Source organism: Ylistrum balloti, unplaced genomic scaffold (assembly GCF_031769215.1).
Source record: "Ylistrum balloti isolate Yb309-2 unplaced genomic scaffold, AGI_CSIRO_Ybal_v1 Utg371392, whole genome shotgun sequence".
In the NCBI taxonomy this organism is placed as follows: Eukaryota; Metazoa; Mollusca; class Bivalvia; order Pectinida; family Pectinidae; genus Ylistrum; species Ylistrum balloti.
The window spans coordinates 504,979-525,303 of NW_026782733.1; the positions used below are offsets into that span (position 1 = coordinate 504,979).

The 20,325-nt window shown below is 34.9% G+C and overlaps 1 protein-coding gene and 1 long non-coding RNA gene across 2 annotated transcripts in view; both read right to left on the bottom strand.

The window, feature by feature from the left end:
- The window catches only part of LOC132562314 (uncharacterized), a 491,282-nt gene that overhangs the window by 181,495 nt on the left and 289,462 nt on the right, over positions 1-20,325 (bottom strand). The gene's annotated exons all lie outside the window — the stretch shown is intronic.
- Positions 1,797-18,410, bottom strand: LOC132562308 (major facilitator superfamily domain-containing protein 1-like). The gene is made up of 13 exons (XM_060227050.1): positions 18,395-18,410; positions 12,895-13,001; positions 8,315-8,424; positions 7,481-7,536; positions 6,999-7,148; positions 6,737-6,892; positions 5,903-6,018; positions 5,362-5,462; positions 4,417-4,525; positions 3,525-3,665; positions 3,189-3,328; positions 2,469-2,583; positions 1,797-1,934 (listed from the first exon to the last, which is right to left on the bottom strand). The coding sequence occupies exons 1-13, from the start codon at positions 18,408-18,410 to the stop codon at positions 1,797-1,799; spliced, it is 1,455 nt and encodes a 484-aa protein (XP_060083033.1).

The window sequence follows — 20,325 nt, forward strand, 5'->3', positions numbered from 1 at the left end:
AGATTATCGGTTTCATATAAAAGTTCAGAGCCACTGTACCGTAATAATCACAGTAAACGCTGTGTATGGCTTGACAGGCCAATGATACGGTTGATATATTAAAATTAACATGCAATTAGTAATATTTTCTCATCGATAAATATAAGCTTCCATTTTGCGATATTGAGATGCTCCTGACAAATTCTAGGTCTAGATTATAGTTTTGCGGAATCAGAAATGACTTATCTATCCAAAGACTCTCTTCATGTTCTTTGTAGATTTTGAAGGATATCCCATGTAAATATTCTCTGGTATACTTCTTTCAGTGCCTTCTTTAATTATATGTTTTTAATGTGTCTCCTTATTTTGATAGATAATATCATATGGAGATAACGAAAGTATCTCTCTGACCCATTTGTTGTATAGCTTAAATTTGCATGTGGTGGTTCTTGAGATTTTGGACTTTTCTACATCATCCGCTTATCTCATTTATTTACTACAACTAAATCAACATGGACAAATTTCCATTAAACCTGTATGATAATAGTGATGATTTTAATTTACCTATAGAGAATTTTCAATTCTTGATAGCATTATCCCATATCACTAACGTGTGATGATTACATGTCGCAGCTGAATTATTGTTCGAAGACTATTCCCAACAATCAGGATTTCGTGAAAGAAGTCGTCAACTGTCGTGTAAACTCGTAACACATGTTTTCAAAATTTGAAGGTTGATGAAAATTTAGACGTTTTACGGTCGTTATAGTGATGTCAATGAGAAAAATCCTATTTCTTTATGCGATGTGAAGCTCGACATATTTAATACTCTTTAGTTTTCTTGATGGTTCCATTATTATGTTACTTTGTTCTCATTTGAGAACCTTACATTACTTACTTGAATTTATTTACCTGGTCGATTATGTTGACATGTTGGTATTTTCTTCTTTGTGTCTCGATCATACTTCTCTGGTTCTTCGGTTAGTTTTTTTTTTTGCCTTTTCCATGCATTAGGGTTCTTACACTTAGATAGTAAAGAAAATCTCAAATACTTTCATGGCTGAAACAGATTTTTCTGTAGCCTTCTTTTTCATCCTTTAGTAGTTATAATAAAACTTAAACTGTAATCGAAAATTCTAAAACACGAAGTGACTAATTTGGGACTCTGCAACTTCAGAATGTTTTTATAAAACTATTATTTTGAAGATATTGGTGACTTATACCACATTGTAAAATATTTAAACAGTAAAAGGGTGTCGTGCATTAAAATCACACGTCACACAGTCGTTTTAGTTGTATACACCGATGTCAATTTTGCTATTTTCTTCATCGTTAGCCATGCAATAAGAATTTCGATATCTTAAATCTGATTATTATGCCATTGAAAACACGGGTAATAAATCAAAAGAACAAGGGATATTATTCTTCAGATTGTAACGAAGAAATAAGAAACAAGAAACAAAGATTTTTCATCATTTAATCGTCGTATTACAAGTGATTTTTTCAATAATCTCAAAAAAGTTTTGTTTTCGTTTTAAATTTTAAGTAAGGAATTTAAGGCTGATTTCCAAGCAATTCTTAATTTTGAAGCAATAATTCAAAACGAAATATTATTGTAGTTGTTCCCTGAGTAATTATTTTCTCTTTAAAATCCCACCTGATGTCTTTCTTGCTCAGTAGAACTTATACTTATGAAGAATTTCTTTTCTTTTCCTGTTTCAGTGCTCTTAAATTAAAAAAAAATAGTATACATGTAAAATCGTTCTAAATGTTTTCGGAGTATTTGAATAAATATTGACCTATGTAATGTTTGATAGTCAATCTTCCTTGAAAGTCCGATCTCCAAAGTCATTACTCGTGTATTGCTTATTCAGTTTGTCAGCATAGACGAGTTCCGTCGTATCATTCATTTCCACAGCTTTGATCTTGATAAAACGTTTGTTTACACCGTCACCCTATAAACAAAACAATTGAAAATTTACTCATTAATACAAACAGTGTGCCAAATTGCTCTATTATTCTTAACGTCATTTTAAGATATTACGTTACTTTTTATCAAAAATCATTTCCGGACACTGAACTGTTTTCTTGCTTGGTATTAATTCAGTAACACAAATTCATGAATGAAAATTTTCAGTGGAAGATCGAAAATAAATAGAATTAGGTACAGCAGTGCCACGTAATAAATGCAGCTGTACCATACAAGTATCTCGTCCTTCCGAAACAGTAAGTGATGTTAAGGGCCTAAAATGTTGGAATAAATGTTACAAACCAAATGGGGATGTGCACTTATCCCATTATTCAATTCCTTCATATGTTTTTTTAAACATTAAATTATTTCGAAAGAATGGCAAGTACGGTGAATTTCAAACCGTGTCATTATTTCCTGTTTCCTGTTAGACATGTCCTAACACCATAATGCTTGGATATGGATCAATAGAAATAAAACAAAGATCATCCCCTCGTATGTTTGCTTCATATTGACTTACATTTCTTATGTCCAGGAAATTGAGTAAGACTCCACTGGCTACTGACAAAACGGATACAGCTGTCATCAGCAAAAGTGCATTCTGGTAAGCAAGGATTTGTTCATGGCGACCAGTTCTGTGGGATTAAACGATAAAAGTCACAATAGAATTGGTAGTCTCTACCAGTACATAAACTCAAAAAAGATTGTACACAACAAATGTATAAGTGAATAGGGCCTTTCAATCATATATTGTATTAGATAAAGATAAAGTTTTTTTCGCCCTTCTTGATTTCTTTAGTTATCCCGAAGTATTGAAATCTAGAAGGCGTCTTTGGCAATTCAGACAGATACGCTATTTGGAGGGGGAGAGGGATGGGTACCAAGTAATCCTGAATGGTAATTGTTCTTATATAATCAGAGGAAAAAAAGTACAAATATGCGACTGAAAATAGAATAAAAAGGTAATATCAGCAAAGATACGTAAATAAGTTAACTTAATAAATCAGTCTTGTTGTTTTAAAAGGTAGATGAAGTGTCAATAATTCGTAACTCAGTGGATGCACCTTGTTGTCAACTTGTACTTAATAGTGATAAGCATCTCATTTGTTAGAAATGGTTCGTTCTGTCGGAAAACCAAATTGTCCATGTTTCAGTGGCAATATATTGCCTTCCTATTGCTTTTAACTTCCACGGTTTCTCTTTTAAACTGTAAAACGCAGATCAATAAAAGAAAACTTACTCCTGATTATCTTCTACAATGAAGCCTACTGATAGATTCATTAGGCCTATTGAAAACCTCATCACAAACACGGCAATACCAGCTCCAGTCCCAAACACGGCGGGCGGTAACAAGTTGATTGTCACCTGCCACATTATTACCTGTTAAAACGCAGTGAGAATATAAACACAGGGATTAATGTACAAACTGTAGCAGTTTATTTTTCAAAGTTAATCATCAAAGTCATAAGATCCATAGTTATTCATTGTATCACAATGACTATACCAGGGCGAAAAATCTACATAATTTAGCTATCGTAATAAAAAATTATTTAGATCCCAACAGTCCCAAACTTACCACATCGAATGTATAAACAACGCCGATAGCCACTGTGAGAATGACTGGTGGTATTGTTGGACAGTAGGACAACAATAGATATATTGGTACGCTAAATACTGTGGCGATTGTTGCCACCAATCCATTACACTCTATCCTTTTCTACAAGACAAAAATGGACGTTTCAATTTCATGTTATAAAGTTACAAGCTAATTAATTGAATGAAACTAATTACATTGAACTTGAAAGAATCCATACAAAATTAAAATTCACATGGACGTCCTCGTCCATGTTACCGAGACCTGGTAACATGTACGAAACATTTTAATGAAAAAAAAAATAATTTCCAGTAAATTTTAGTGAATTTGGCCGGTTTTGCTTCCCGACACAAAAGATTGACAGTAAGTATGAGGAAGGAAGGATTTATGATAATTTTCATTTGAGTGATCTTAATTAAGCATTATATAGATTTTATAGTCTCATCTCCCACTGCTCCATTCAATAAAACTGATATCTTCAATAACCTATGAGACGACGCGACAAGCAAATTGATGATTTTTTACTGATATAATTAGTAGAGTAAAACTCTGGATAGATTAATGAGTTTGTCATCATATGATCTATATATGAAAACTATAAGATATATTGAACCAAAAGGCTAGTGCCCCTTCCTTTTTTGATGTTTATTTCGATCACTTCTTATTTTCCGATTTCGCCTCTTAGACTCAACATTTATAGTCTTAGCACCACTGACTCTGCGTTTAAGAGACCGTATCTGAAAAAGGTCCACATGTGTTTATTTTGTAAATCATGAACTTTTCTATTAAAGGTTATTTGACATATTTCTAATATATTCATTTAAAATGCAAGAGAAAAGTACTATTTCCCCGAATCTGTGAAAGATTGCCTTACTAATAGCAATGCCACGAGTGGGGCGAAAAATACGGGTCCAATGTAGGCTGCGCCGGTCACATAGGAAGCCATGACTTTGGTATAGCCATGTCTTAACTGGATATATTGCCTGAAAATACAACATTACAAGCGATCAAAGTAGTTACAACTATTAACATTACAATTACACTCACTAATATTCTGTTTGGAAGCAAGGACTCATATTTTTTACAAATATTCGACATAATTAGTATCACATCAGTATCTGATTTGAGCGCCACAGTGAACGTCTTTAAATCTAGGCTAAACTAGGATAAAGTTCAACATGGACTGTAATTAGGAGCTTCTAAAACAACTTGCTTACGTAGACCAAAGATCAGGTGAATAAAAATCAAATGTTGGATTGAAAATGTGTACAGAGCAAAAAACAACTGGCGTGTTACATGTGTCGTTTTTATAAAGTGTTTGATGTACATTATGCATTACTTTTGTAAAATTAAGTGGCTACTGAATGTATTTCATCACAAATGGAAACCATGTCAACACCTGACGTCATACGTTCAAAGTGTTTGTTAAATTGAGATATATCATTATCAATACAGTAGTTCTCATTCAGATATGATTTATTTTTAATAAATTGAAAGAATGCAAATTAATATTAGTAAACAAACGAAACATCACGCTTGCCACAATCGCCTTTATAATAAAACTTTACTCAAAGTGGCATAAGGTCTAAATAGTAAATAGATCGTATATGCATGAGGAGCAACGTTATGCCCTAACTTCATTAACACTTTTAAGCTTTCGATGTTTCAGCACAATTAAAGTTCGAGAGTTTGAAAAAAGACAAAAATCATGATAGCACATACAAAATTTCGAAAGAAGTAGCAATCCGTTTTAAATGAGGGTTTGTTCTAGTGGTCTAACAAATCAGATACAGATATAACTCGTGAATATCATACTTACGACGCATTGGCCACAAACGAAAAGAATGAACAGTAGTGAAATCCGATCATAGAAACGTGAATCCAAAAGGTCTTTGGTATATTGGTGATGTCGGAAATTTTCTGAAATCCATGAAATGCGATATTATCATGTCACTATGTTAGAAAAGTTTAATTCTCTGTGAAACAAAAACTTCCATCGGCCAATTTTCACCCGACGTTTTTATAAAAATATGTAATTTTGATACATCATGATTGGTCATTGAGGCAGATTAAGAAATCATCAAAGAAAATTAAATTAAATTACAGGGATCAATTATGATTTTTTTTATGTTATTGACCCATAACACTGAAAATCGAACTGTTAATCCTTACGTAAGATTTGCTCATATCCCCTTTAAAAGTAAAACATATTGAAAGAATCGAAAACATATAGGTAATACTGTTAATAACTGACCATCATAAATTCCTTTCTTTTTTGTAAATAAAATGGAACTCCATTGGATATATAGTAAGCACAACAGATCGGGAAATGTAGTTACTGCTCGTTACTCTGTACTTACAATAGGCCTGCTCGCCATTTGTTTTTGGGACTCGGCGTCAAGTTTGTTGGTCCCGCGAACGTCGAGATAGGCCATTACAAACGCGGCTAAGATACCGAGGGAACATATAAAAGCTCCTACAATAAAGGTAATACTGAGGATGCATTCTTTTATTAAATGTCAGTGAATATATCTTTATATACAATTATTTATCTAATTATCACTCCCACGTTATAACCTAAAAATACCATATACTCAATATATACAGAGATGACATTGTCAATGTTTCATGAAACAAAAGCGACAATGAAGAAAGACAAAAGACGAGCCTAGTTTCCGATGCCACTACTCAACTTTTTATTTTAAGATACTGACCATGTTTTCTGTCGATTCTGAAAGAATTATTGGAATTTCAAACCATCGAAATATCAACAATTTGCTGTTTAATCTGTGTTTATCTCGCGTTGACGTTACGCTAAATTCTGTCCAATGACTTAAGCCAAAAAACTTTAACTTTCGTAAATAAACTTCTCTTTTACGACATACCTCATTGCTTATTTAAATAACTATTTTATGGTTTTAAACGCAACATGAGTAAATTCAGAAAGTAGTTACAATACACAAGCTAAATACAGCCGTTTACTGTCACTTCCAAATAAAAGTTTTCTGACAATTGCAACGCCAATTGTATAATAAAATTAAATAATATCTCACTTGTAGAAATGAAAATTTCAATAGCATATTAGTTCTGTTTGTCAATGCGGGTTAATATGTATAAATGGCAAAGACAAAGTGAAAGAAAATACAAATCAAAACGAAAAAGACAGGAATTTCAACAATACATGAGTCACTTACCAAGCCAGAGAGCCCAAACAAAACCTAAATGGACAGCTATGTTTGCGGTCACCATGAAGTTAAGTAGTGTTCCGCCTCGTCGTGTTAGAATTACTAAACTAACCGCCAGAACAGAATCCTCGGCAAACCAGTGAGCTACCACCCGATCTTGTACAACTGCAAAGGAACATCACTTTCTAATGTATCCATCTGATATGATATATTGGAAAAGTTTGGTATCATATATACTAGAAATATGAATGGATGGAAATAATACACATACTTCTCATTGGTCCATCCCCGAATCCAAGCAACATTCTTCCAATTATCATTAACGGGAACATTGCCGAAGTGTTCCGAATGAGTTTAGTTCCAGCAATAGCAAATAGATTAGATCCGAGGGAAGTTAGTATGATGATTAACACAGCCGATGCTAAAAGATGATAAAAATATAAAACAAAAACAAGATCATTAAAAATTTGGACAAACTTTTACAACATTTATTTAAATTCACTTGATTATAACACATCATAACAAAGTCATAGATAAATATCGTTATAGATGACACATTTCAAACAAATTTTTAAAAATTAGCACAAATTATAAATATTTCACGAGATCTTTATATTTTAATATGACTGTACGTATATTTTGGTTAAATTCATCTGTATATAAGTATGCTATACTTTTAAACTTGCCAGCGTATCAATGATAGTCCGACATAAAAAAAACGCTAAAAAAACGTCATATAGCTGACAAACTTACTTCTGTTTCCCATCCTGTCGATAACATATCCCGACAGGAGAGATAATACTGACGAGCTACAAAGAAAATTGACCAGTGTATGTAAGAGCAACGAAATTTTGATAAATAAACTGGTATATGGTTTGTGACAAAAGATGTTCGTCAGTATTCCATTATTTACAAACAAAACAGAAATAGACCCGATAACTATATTGTTTCATTGCAGCCTTTGTTAAGATCACAGAGGGTTCAAGAAACCATGCACTACTTGTTTGTTTAATGTCAATGTACTTCGTTCTCTTGGTATATATGAGCTTTCTTTTCAAAGAAAGGTGGACAATGTTACCAATGTATGGTTGTGAGTTATACTGCAACTATTGATGATGTTTTCTCTTCGGATTACAAGAAATTTATGATTTATGTCCATCGCATATTCCCACATGAATTGGAAATAAAGTACATTATGCTGTATGATAAGCATGATGATTTCAATTTTCCTATTGAAAGTATTCCAGTTCTGGATAGCAACATCCCGCCGTCCCCATCTATGGTGTTTACTTGTTGCAATCGATTCGATGTTCAATGGCTTGATCCCAATCTCAATATTTTCGAGAGATTTATGTTGATGAAAATGATGGGAACATTTTAAAGTTAAAATGATTCCTCGTTTGGAAGTATTATAATTCTTTATGCGGTACGAAGTTGGACGCTTAATATTCTGGAATACCTGGTCTTATTTTCCTTGTCCGTATAAATGTTTCTTTTGTGAAGATTTTGCTCTAGTTTCATTGGATTTTAAAATAACTAAAAAGAACCGACATGTCTTTCTCTGAGTGCTTAACTTCTCATACGTACGTCCAAAAAAGAAAGGAGTGAAGCAGGTTATAATGTGCCGGCCCTAACCCCAGACACGTGTCACAGCAAGCTCCAGTTATCATGCTTTCGTTTGCCATGCAATGCATCTCCTTAAACAAAAAAAAAGTTTCACATTTGTATTATCCGACAGATACTAGTCAAGGTTAATCTATGAGGGTCAGTCCACGATGCCTTCAGTTGAGAAAAAATATACATCAATAAATATACACCATGTGCTGGTGTACTAAATACTAAGAGAGCGTTTTAGGTTGGGATGTTTCTATTAATCAATGTGATTTTATACTCCTTTGATATGGATAATAAAGTTACAGAAATGAACATATGTGGCAAATAAATATCAAGAAAATTGCATTAGATAATCATATACAGTTGACCATAAGTTATAGACCATCAATTTCAATAGAAAACGTTTAACCACAACTGATTTTCTTTTGTGAAACTAATCCTTGTCGTCGTCCTTGCAGTGTCTCCTTTTACGTTATGATGCCGTACGCAACAATCAATACACCCAACTTTATGATATCAAGAATCAATCTGGGGTACCTTTGCCACCTAAAGCACAATGCTGAAGGTGGAAAGCTTCCGAAATGGTTTAGTATGACATACAGACAAGTAGTTACATATCTTTATTCCAGTCATTTCTCGATTAGTGCAGCATCTGAACCGAATCAGGCGTATTGGCGAGTATCCCAGGTCAGGTAGACCTCGAGAGGTAACAAATAGAGAATAGAAACTTTAGTGTGGACATGCAAGGCATACTCCATTCACCACTGCCAATAGGCTCAGAGAACAGCGAACGAACATCAATGTTTGCGTTAGCTAGAGTACCGCCAACAGACTGGACAATAGGCAACTTGGCTCTCACTGACCAATAAAACGCCCTCTTATCCTGGAATCAGGCAATGCGCACGTGATAAGCGGACATGAAATATCAGCTAGGAATCCACTGTTCGGGTGAAAACTTAGTCCGACAGACGGTAGACCAAGTAATACGGTATACCATCTGAATTACGTTCTAGGCACAACAACATATTACTGTGTGGTGATGTTTTTTCATGCTTTTTCTCTAAAGAAGCTTCGCTAGACAGTCTTTGGTGGAACGTTATATGAACAGAAGCAGGGGATTCAAAATTCCAAGTAATTGATTCAGGAATTACAGAGGTTATCTGAAAACAAGCATCTGGCCAATGGTTACAAACACACTACCAGGAAAGTGGTGGCCATACACGATATGGGCAATTTTATACCGAATAGAATTAGGTGATTAGTTAATCTTTATTATCAAGTCACAATGACATATCTGTTAACAAGAGAGAGCTAAAGTATTTTTTCTTCTTTCTCCTTGTGTCAGGGAATACATTTTTGATCATGTCTTTTCAGAATGAAGTTCTGTCAATTTCTTTTTATATCAACTGTGTATAGTTTCTTAAGTTACATAAAAACATTTCTGTACGTCGTGTGGATTTTTCATTGAATATAGCAAAGACAAATGCAAGCCAAATCTACGATTTGGGTGGTCCCTAACATCTGGCTTGGTGTTTATTTCATCCTCTCTCGCCATTTCGTTTTTTTTTTTAATCAGAGTAATATGATATCATTATTTCTGTTAATTTTCTGAAACATATAAAGGTATTACTATAAATTATTCATACCATTTTTGCTAAGTATCTATAGACAATTACATGGACAAAGTTACACTTATTTCAGACATTCTGTATTAAACTCAAATTACTGCAAATCTCCCATCATGTATGGGACAGACATGTATATTTACCCCAGTATAACTGGCTGCACCAGCTGCTGACTGCTGAGATCATTAGCATAAAAGAAGAAAGCATATTATGTGGAAAGTGCTTCAAGCGGTACCTCAAGCAAAGGCCATAGCTGTCTGAATTGTATGAACCTTCCGGTATGAACACTTCAGATGACCTGGCGAATGATGCATACACTGATTTCATGTCATCCAACCAACTACCAAAAATCTCTGTTAAGAAATTATTTTATTGTGCCAATTCATATAAAAGATGTGTCATATGTGGAAAAGAGGGCACTGGGCTATGAACTATACCCCAGCGTGCCAGGACAAACTTGATATTTTTTCCATTGTCTATGGTGTCCCCCTGATGCTCGTGTTTGCAATGAGCATGTAATTGGTGACTTTCTGAATCCTTATTTGCCACTAGATCTGCACACAAGAAATAGATCATCTGGTTATCAATAACCTTCTTGAACTAAGCCATTTCCTTTCTGCTGGTACTCCAACCAACACCGGCTTAGATGTAGACCATATCAGAAATGAAGAATTCAAGGCATGGACTGGTTACACACTTGAACAAATGCAGCAAATCCATAGCATTTGCTCCTCACACATCAATAGAGGATCATGTTCCTCTACATTCCTTGCTTTGTTTCTTTTCTGGGTTAAACTGAAGACCAATATTCCATGGTCTCAACATGGTGTCTTGTGTGGTCTGACAAAAATAACAGTATGTGTCTTACATATTTCATAGTGTCTTAAAAGCCTTGGGCCAGACCATTGTGCCCCATTTCCTTGGTCCAAGACACATTACACATTGAGAACCTGATCTTGTGGCTCAGTGAAGATGATAATGTGATTGTTGACCGAGGGTTTAGGGATGTGTTGGGGCTGCTGCGAGGTTCAGGGTTTTCTGTGTAAATGCCTTCCTATCTTCTGTTAGATCTGACACAGCAAGATACACTTACTGCCAACGATGACCGCCAGTGTGCTAAGTCAAGATGGGTCGTGGAGAGCTACCGTGGTCGACTGAAACAGTGGAAACTGTTCAGAGTACAACTCAGCTCAAACTACTTCCTTAGTGTCATAAAAGAACTGGTTAAAGTAGCTACTATATCCTTGAATGCTGTACGTGGACCAATTTATGTGTCCACACCAGGGAGGGACTTGAGGGACCGTCGCCTTTCTGAGTGAATGCAATTCCGTTTGGCTCTGCCCAACACCTTGGCCTCAAGGGTTGCAGATGAACATTACAGGCAACAAGGCCAACTGAGTGAAACTTGATGTCTGTTCAATTGCTGCTGGAGACTCTGAAGTTTGTGTCTATCAGCATAATGAAAATCTTTTCCGAGGCCCAAATCACAGTCAAAATACAATGTTTGGATTGCGTTTGACAGATATGATCAAGATGAACCTGTCAAAAAATACTACTGTGTCTGTCCTGCGGGTAAGCGAACCGTTGGAATTTGTGCACATGTTGCGTATATTTTGTATTTCTTGGGCCATGTTCAGCATCAAGATCAAACTAACCCAGTCCATGCAACACTCAGATTCAAACAAGCAATCACTTGAGAAGTTCTGCTATACTATGTAATGTGCTGCAAACTGCAACTGTTCTATCACTTATTAGCTTCTCAAAGTGCCACAAATTATGGATCGGAACTGAAAAAGACAAAACCCGTCACTATTACTGTACTTAATCTATCTAATAAGGTCACTTTGTTGACCTTCATCGAAAGATTTGTATAAAGCTGCTAACTAAATCTTCAAATTGTGAAACAAAAATGTCCTATTTTTACAAATTTCATTTGCAAAGTTAACCAAACTGACACAAATTGACATGAATAACCACTTTGTCGAATAGCAAGACCTATAGACTTTTGGTTAAGTTGTCACTATTTAACGAAAATGAAAAAAACAGTGTTTCTTGGTTTTTTAAGCAAATGTGTCAAATGACAAATTTACCGATTTTCATTTTTTCCTCCTTTTGAAAGATATCATCTGTGGCCAACTTTTAAGCAAGTATGAAAAATAGACTGGTTTCGGAAGTGTGAATATTGAAGTGTCCAAAACAGTACTTTTCTCAAAAGTAATGGCTTTTTATATGAATTTTGGCTTCATTTTTAACATAATAGAAACGCTTCTCCTGAAATAGTTGGTTGGTACAATGTGCACACATTAATGACATAATCTTATTGGAATTGCCTCATAATAATTTACTAGAAGGAATTACATAACAATTACTTTAACACCCACCAAGGTGTTAGTCAAGGAGCTCCCATTTTATAGGAAATCAATTCAAAGACTAACTTTTCCGTATTTAAGCTTCTGATACCCATATCTGTTTATGGTTATCATATTTTGAAATTCCAGGTGGGGGCTGATGCTAATGTTAAATTCCCATATATGTTGACCCACCTATCGATTATTAAAGGAAGCTTTCGATCTATGTAATGTCTTTATGACGACGTCACCAAACATTTTTTGCGGTATTTTTGCTTACTTTTGTTTTTACAAAATGACCTTTATTAGATAAAGCGATTCATTATTAACATTTCTATTCCATGTGCAGATATTATATTCTTTCACATTTACTGGAAACATCGCCTCCAACATTATTTGATTATGTATTTGATACCTGTACATGGATGTCTGTGCGGCTTTCATTCAAGAGTAACACCATAATATCTTCAGGGACGACATTCCTGATGTTTGTATGAATACTTAATTAACAATTACAACTTTAAAACATTGTAAAAGTACTACTTTACGATCAAGTTAAAAAACTTTCCTACTAACTTACCTCCCCTGATACAAAATCCACTTGTATTGCGCTCGGCATGTCGACACAAAAGTACACTCCGAACACAAGTACACAGTCGCAAAAGAGGATAGCATAACGCCATTTCCCTGCGGGATAAATAGTAAGCAATCATTAGATGGATTGGTTAAATGTCGCTTTTAAAGTTACAGGAAAAGAAAATATAAACATCTCGAGTTATATTCCTTTTATTCAATCAATGATGACAGCAAGTACATGTTCAATTCCTGACCATGGTACTTGATTGAGACGGGTATTCACTTGTATGTCTGTCGTCTAATTCCTCGGGATTGTTTGATGGTAAGTTCATCTTCTGTTGATGAACTTTACTCTCCGTTCAAAAAATCACACGTACTCCATACATGTTGACGACGTTGTTGTGATATTATTCAATCATTGAAAGCTTAACTGTGATACCAAATCAAAGGAGAAGTACACCATCCCATAAATATATTGCAGCACCTCCGAACACTCTGTCTCCGAACCGCATGGAACGGATCATTTCTTTTTTGTTATGCAATTCCCCATATGGGTATGAATTATCCATTTGTAAACGCCATGTATAATGTAGAAACTTCTTTGGAAAATCAATATTCATCATTAATTGTATGCTTCATATTTTACGGTTTCGCAACTATTTAGGACAAACACAGTATGCCAACCTTGTCCAACGATGATTAAATTAATCCACGGAACATTAATCGTGCCATTACAGAGATGGCCAAAACTGTTTATTTTACTCCAATTGTGAAACGGTATGTCAATCAGATAGCCAGCTTTAATGACATTGTTATATCTTTATCTCAGCGCAGAACTCATAACCATGGTAGCTTGGACACAATATTGAGGTGAAAAGTGTGCTCTCCTTACAAGATATCATAAGGAATAAAAAGACAAGTAAACCCGATAAAAAAGATTAGAAAGAACGTCACTTTTTACTGTTCAATAATTAATATTATTCGATAATAAATAAATCCAGAGATTTAATTAGTGTCACTAATTTTGAACAGAAGTAATGAAAGTGACATTGTTGAGATTATACTGGTAAAGCAGTTATGAAAATAGCTGGACAGATTTTGTACAAAGAAGCAGGCTCAAGATATTTACTCAGTGGTATGCTGCTATGCATTACAATACACACTGACTAAAGAGTTTTAAGCATATAGCTGAATAGGCTGGAGTTGTGTAAATCAGTGTCTCAATTTCGTTTACGTATTGAAATAGCTACTTTCTTAATCAAATAAGCAGTAGCATAAATTGAGGATTTAAACATTTTTTTTTCTTCTACCAAAATCAATCAATTTTCGTCCCAGTACACATGCAGAAGTCGTAAATCTGTCGAGAAATAATTTCAAGTGTACAAAAACTGCATAACAAAAAGAAACCAAAACATATAAAAATATATTTTACAATACTCTTTATATCAGAACTTTTCGCTGTTAACAGTATTAAGCCAGTATATGTTTTTTAACTGAAAAATGACCCAGGATTCAGTCAGTCTGGCAAAGATTATAAATTTCTGTGCACCACTTTTAATGGTATACGCTACCTACACGTATACACATCTTTCAGAGAATTACTACTGTGGCTTATAGTTCCCAAAGCCTGTTTAACCACCAAAAGGACATCATAATGGCACACCTGTACATATACCACAGCTGTTCCATCCTTTATTGAACACGTGAGTGGTATCCCTGAAAACTGTCACAGGTGCATGTTTATGATTCGAAACTGTCAGAACGTGCTGGTCAAAAGAATTGATAGCCTTGCAGTATCAAGTGAACATATTTATAGGCGGCAAATTACCACATTATGTAAATCAAGTAAACTGAACCCTGTAATACAAATCACCTGAATGAACGTTCAGTGGTTTACTATCTGCAAATTCGAAGGTTGTACTTATGACACAGAAGTGAAGAGCACCTCTTCATTAGATATATAAGTTGCATTATATAGATATTATTGATCTTGGAATCTATTGAACGTACATGACCTTTTTTCTTTAACAGCGATGTCCTATGCTAGAAGTAAAAATATACAAATATGTCAACAGAACCATAATCCAGATTCGCATTCAAGAATACTGGGGCAATATATGAACAAAGAAAATATTTACATGGAGACTCATGAAGGGATACAAGGAGAAGATCATGTGCTCCGAAAGAGCAAGCTTCTCCTGTTTTATCGACAAAACCCGCTATATAAATTTTATCCATTCAAGTAAATAATGTCACGTTTCAAGATGAGAACAAGGTAGACAACAATGGAACAAACAGTTATAATATCTTGCATAAAACACACCCTATTTCATATCACATAGGGAAATGGAATACTTCTCAATGAGAACAATATGACTTTAAAACTTCCTCATCATTTTCATCAACCTGCATCTCCGTTTTGAGTTTGTCAGTTGACGACATATTGCGCAAAATTCGTTACACAGAAAACGGACTATTGAATATCGAATCAGATACTAGTTGTAAAAGCCGTATGTTCTGGATTCAGGTATGTTGCTCTCAAGAAAGGAAAATGTACAGTAGGTAAATGGAAAACGTCACGATTATCATACAGCTTGGAGTTTAAAATCTTACTGGAATGTTACAGCACGTGACATTTTAATGCGGAGGAGACAGAGCTAATTCATAAATATCTCCCGAGTAAATTACATCAGTTAATGGGAGAATCCTGCTTTGGTGGCAAGAACGGAAACGAGCGGCCCTCTGTTCTAACTATATAAATGGACAAAAAATGGATAATTGGTGAATTATTTTCAACCTCAATCGATTTGCCATTGGGAACACCTCGGACGACAAGGAACATGTCTCCTTTTATGTCAACACAGAGAGTTAAAAATGATCATCCTGCAGTTACTGCACCATATCCCTAGTTGGTCTATTCAGGACTCCCCAGTAGTAGATATAAACTAACGATAAGGATAAATGTATTATTCTGAAACATTTACTTGATTTCTCAAAAACCTTGAAGCAAAAAATTTTTCATATGTTTTTTCATGTTAGAGATGATTCATTTGTAAAATGCCATGCCAAGAGTTAAGAACATAAACCAGTAATTTAATGTTAAAGAGATGATCTTAGTACAATAATACATTTTTACTGTTATACATAAGCAAACCAGAATTTAATCATATTTCGTACTTGTCATTCACAAGCATTGCAATTCAAAAACTCAATTTGAGCATGAAGGTCAAAGACGCCTCAGATGCTTTGGAATGTAACATGAATCGAATCAAAGCTCGGGAAAGACGCCTTAAATACAAGGAAACACCACCTGAATCACCATAAACCTCGGAAAAAAACAAAGAACGCCCCAAATTCAACGAAACACCATATAAACCACCATGAACCTCGGGTAAACGAAGGACAGCTCAAATTCAACGAAACACCATATAAACCACCATGAACCTCGGGTAAACGAAGGACACCTCATATTCAACGAAACACCATGTAAACCACCATGAACCTCGGATAAACGAAGGACACCTCAAATTCAACGATACACCATGTAAACCACCATGAACCTCGGATAAACGAAGGACACCTCAAATTCAACGATACACCATATGAATCACTATGAACTTCGGATAAACGAAGGACACCTCAAATTCAACGAAACACCACATGAATCACCGTGAACCTTGGAGAAACGAAGGACACCTCAAATTCAACGAAACACCATATAAACCACCATGAACCTCGGATAAACGAAGGACACCTCAAATTCAACGATACACCATATAAACCACCATGAACCTCGGATAAACGAAGGACACCTCAAATTCAACGATACACCATGTAAACCACCATGAACTTCGGATAAACGAAGGACACCTCAAATTCAACGAAACACCACATGAATCACCATGAACCTCGGATAAACGAAGGACACGTCAAATTAAACGATACACCATGTAAACCACCATGAACCTCGGATAAACGAAGGACACCTCAAATTCAACGATACACCATATAAACCACCATGAACCTCGGATAAACGAAGGACACCTCAAATTCAACGATACACCATATAAACCACCATGAACCTCGGATAAACGAAGGACACCTCAAATTCAACGATACACCATGTAAACCACCATGAACCTCGGATAAACGAAGGACACCTCAAATTCAACGATACACCATATAAACCACCATGAACCTCGGATAAACGAAGGACACCTCAAATTCAACGATACACCATGTAAACCACCATGAACCTCGGATAAACGAAGGACACCTCAAATTCAACGATACACCATGTAAACCACCATGAACCTCGGATAAACGAAGGACACCTCAAATTCAACGAAACACCATATAAACCACCATGAACCATGAACCTCGGATAAACGAAGGACACCTCAAATTCAACCATATAAACCACCATGAACCTCGGATAAACGAAGGACACCTCAAATTCAACGAAACACCATATGAATCACCATGAACCTTGGAGAAACGAAGGACACCTCAAATTCAACGAAACACCATATAAACCACCATGAACCTCGGATAAACGAAGGACACCTCAAATTCAACGAAACACCACATGAATCACCATGAACCTTGGAGAAACGAAGGACACCTCAAATTCAACGAAACACCATATGAATCACTATGAACTTCGGATAAACGAAGGACACCTCAAATTCAACGAAACACCACATGAATCACCATGAACCTTGGAGAAACGAAGGACACCTCAAATTCAACGAAACACCACATAAACCACCATGAACCTCGGATAAACGAAGGACACCTCAAATTCAACGAAACACCATATAAACCACCATGAACCTTGGAGAAACGAAGGACGCCTCCAACTCAACGATACACCATATAAACCACCATGAACCTTGGAGAAACGAAGGACGCCTCCAACTCAACGATACACCATATAAACCACCATGAACCTCGGAGAAACGAAGGACGCCACAGAATCAACGGAATGCATCGTAACATCAACCACTTTCATTCTCGTTTTGTTCCTTGAGTATATGTATAATTCGTAATGAAATTATTGCGGTAAAGTTTCTTTAGTGTTCAATCGACATTTACGATAAACATTGAATATAGAAGTTTTCTTTTTTCTCTTTTTTTTCTCTCTCTCTCTCTCTCTCTCTCTCTCTCTCTCTCTCTCTCTCTCTCTCTCTCTCTCTCTCTCTCTCTCTCTCTCTCTCTTGAAAACTTTTTTAATGACTTTGAGGTTAGTGAATCGACTTCTTCCAGCTCAACAATCAATGTTGTAGCTGAGAAATATTGTATTAAATATGTTTTATATAGCAAATCCCCGTAAATGTAACTCATAAAAATGACCATATGGCTGGATTTTCCTTGAAATTTGGTAAAATAAGAGCCATGAATTATGCAGTGGAGCATCCTTCTGATGACGTTTCTATCACTTATATATAAATTTCACTTACAAAATGTAATTTGTCTAACAAAAACAATCAATTTATACTTACATTCGTGCGGTTTCATACTTCCTTTTATGTATTACCTGTGAAAATAGGAAAATACCTGTAGTGTTTCAAAAATGAAAAGTCATCCGTAAACACCGTTTCATTAGATATTCGTAACACGTCCCTAGAATTATCTATATCTTCCCATTGTGGAGGTATTGTCTATGTGTAACGTATATTTCCTATAGGAAATCAACATCCGTTTCTCTTATTGCAGGCATGAAAGCCTATACACAACATGTCGCTTTGCGTGTATGCTATTATATCCTGAAGGTGATCATTATGATGTATATCTATTAACTGCTGCAAACCAACACTCGCACACTGCAGTTTAAATGTACTAGAGAGAACGGTGATGACATGTAATTCAATATCTAATTTTGTGAAATATAAACACAGTAGATTGAGAATTAAGTGATTGCAATTTTTTAATATGTTGAAAAAATGAGATATCTTTAAAAATGAAGTATTATGTGGGAGCCCATTATCCTCTGATTTGCTACATTCAAATCCGTACTGAAGTAATAGTATCAAGTTAACAAAAGAAGAATGTTTTGAAACAAAAAATAAAATTAATCTTTGATAATTACGATTATGTAATATTGAAATGAATATGCAGTTTTATTGACAATAGCTTGAATTGTATAGTTATGATGTTAATGATTTAACGATATATCTTTGTATTGTATTTATTTTATCAAGCTGTTTAAAGTGCATCTAATTTACCACACAATCTGCCTGTTATCTATCTCACCAAGGCAGTGAAAATTTCCAAGAAGCGTTTGATAAAATCTTATATGAAATGAGATGAGAACTATATACCTATATACATATATAGTGTTACTTGTAAGTCGATTCGACCATACCTGCTGTTGTACCTTAGATTAAATAACTCTTTATATTTATTCAGCTTCAGTGTAATCGAATCAGCCCGTTTTTTTCTTTGTACAAAAATACTGAAATACGAATACATTGCCATAAAATATAAATGTGCATAATTTGAATTCTTGAGATAATGACATATTTCAGAAGAATTGTTTATTTTCAGTATTTTAAATTTTTTTACATGTGTATGTGTCATAAAAGTTTTTTGTCAAGTTTGTTAATTCTACTCTGCAATCTTAAATTCATATAGTCTATTTTTGTTTTTTCTTTTTTTTTCTAGTTTTTGTTTTTGGAATTTTTTTTTCTTCAATTTTTTAAAACCAAGGTTGCGAACTGAACTTAAACATGAACTTGTAAACTTTAAATCTATTTCAACATCTTTGACGTCCATGACGTTAAACGTCTTTTGTCCAAATAATAAGACACTTTTAGCTCCATATTAAGAGAGGTGTCGCCTGTAACCATATGCTCCCTAAATAGAAACAGTTCCGGCACATATATTTAGGCTAATAACTTCTTAATTAACCATGGATGCTTTTAATGACGGTAAATTCTTCACATCCATAGAGTCACGTCTCCTTTTTGACGTATATAGAAAACAGCTAAGACAACTCAGAAAATACAGGCAAGATATGACCATAAAAAGCTTTCGTACAGCGGACAAGCTTAGAAATTTATAGAATGCAGATGGTGATTCCTGGGAACATTTTGATGTAATTCTAAGCCGAATCTATGACCATATTCAAGACAATAAACACTGCACTAATCAGCTCTAGCTCTCTCCTCTTTCTCACATCAATCAGAAAGCAAGCACTAGACAATGGCCTTTTCATTCGCTGTACTACAAATGATTGGAACAATGTCCGTTATTAGTTTTAACCTATTCCTCATTTTTGCCATTTGGAAACATTCAAATCATCATTACTCGTCATCTAAGCATATTTTGACAATCCTGTATAATGAATCAAAATGGAGATAAGACAAGAAAACGTTTTAACGCTTTTTGAAGCCATTCATACAAGTAAAAACGTGCGACTTCTGCCGTGGAT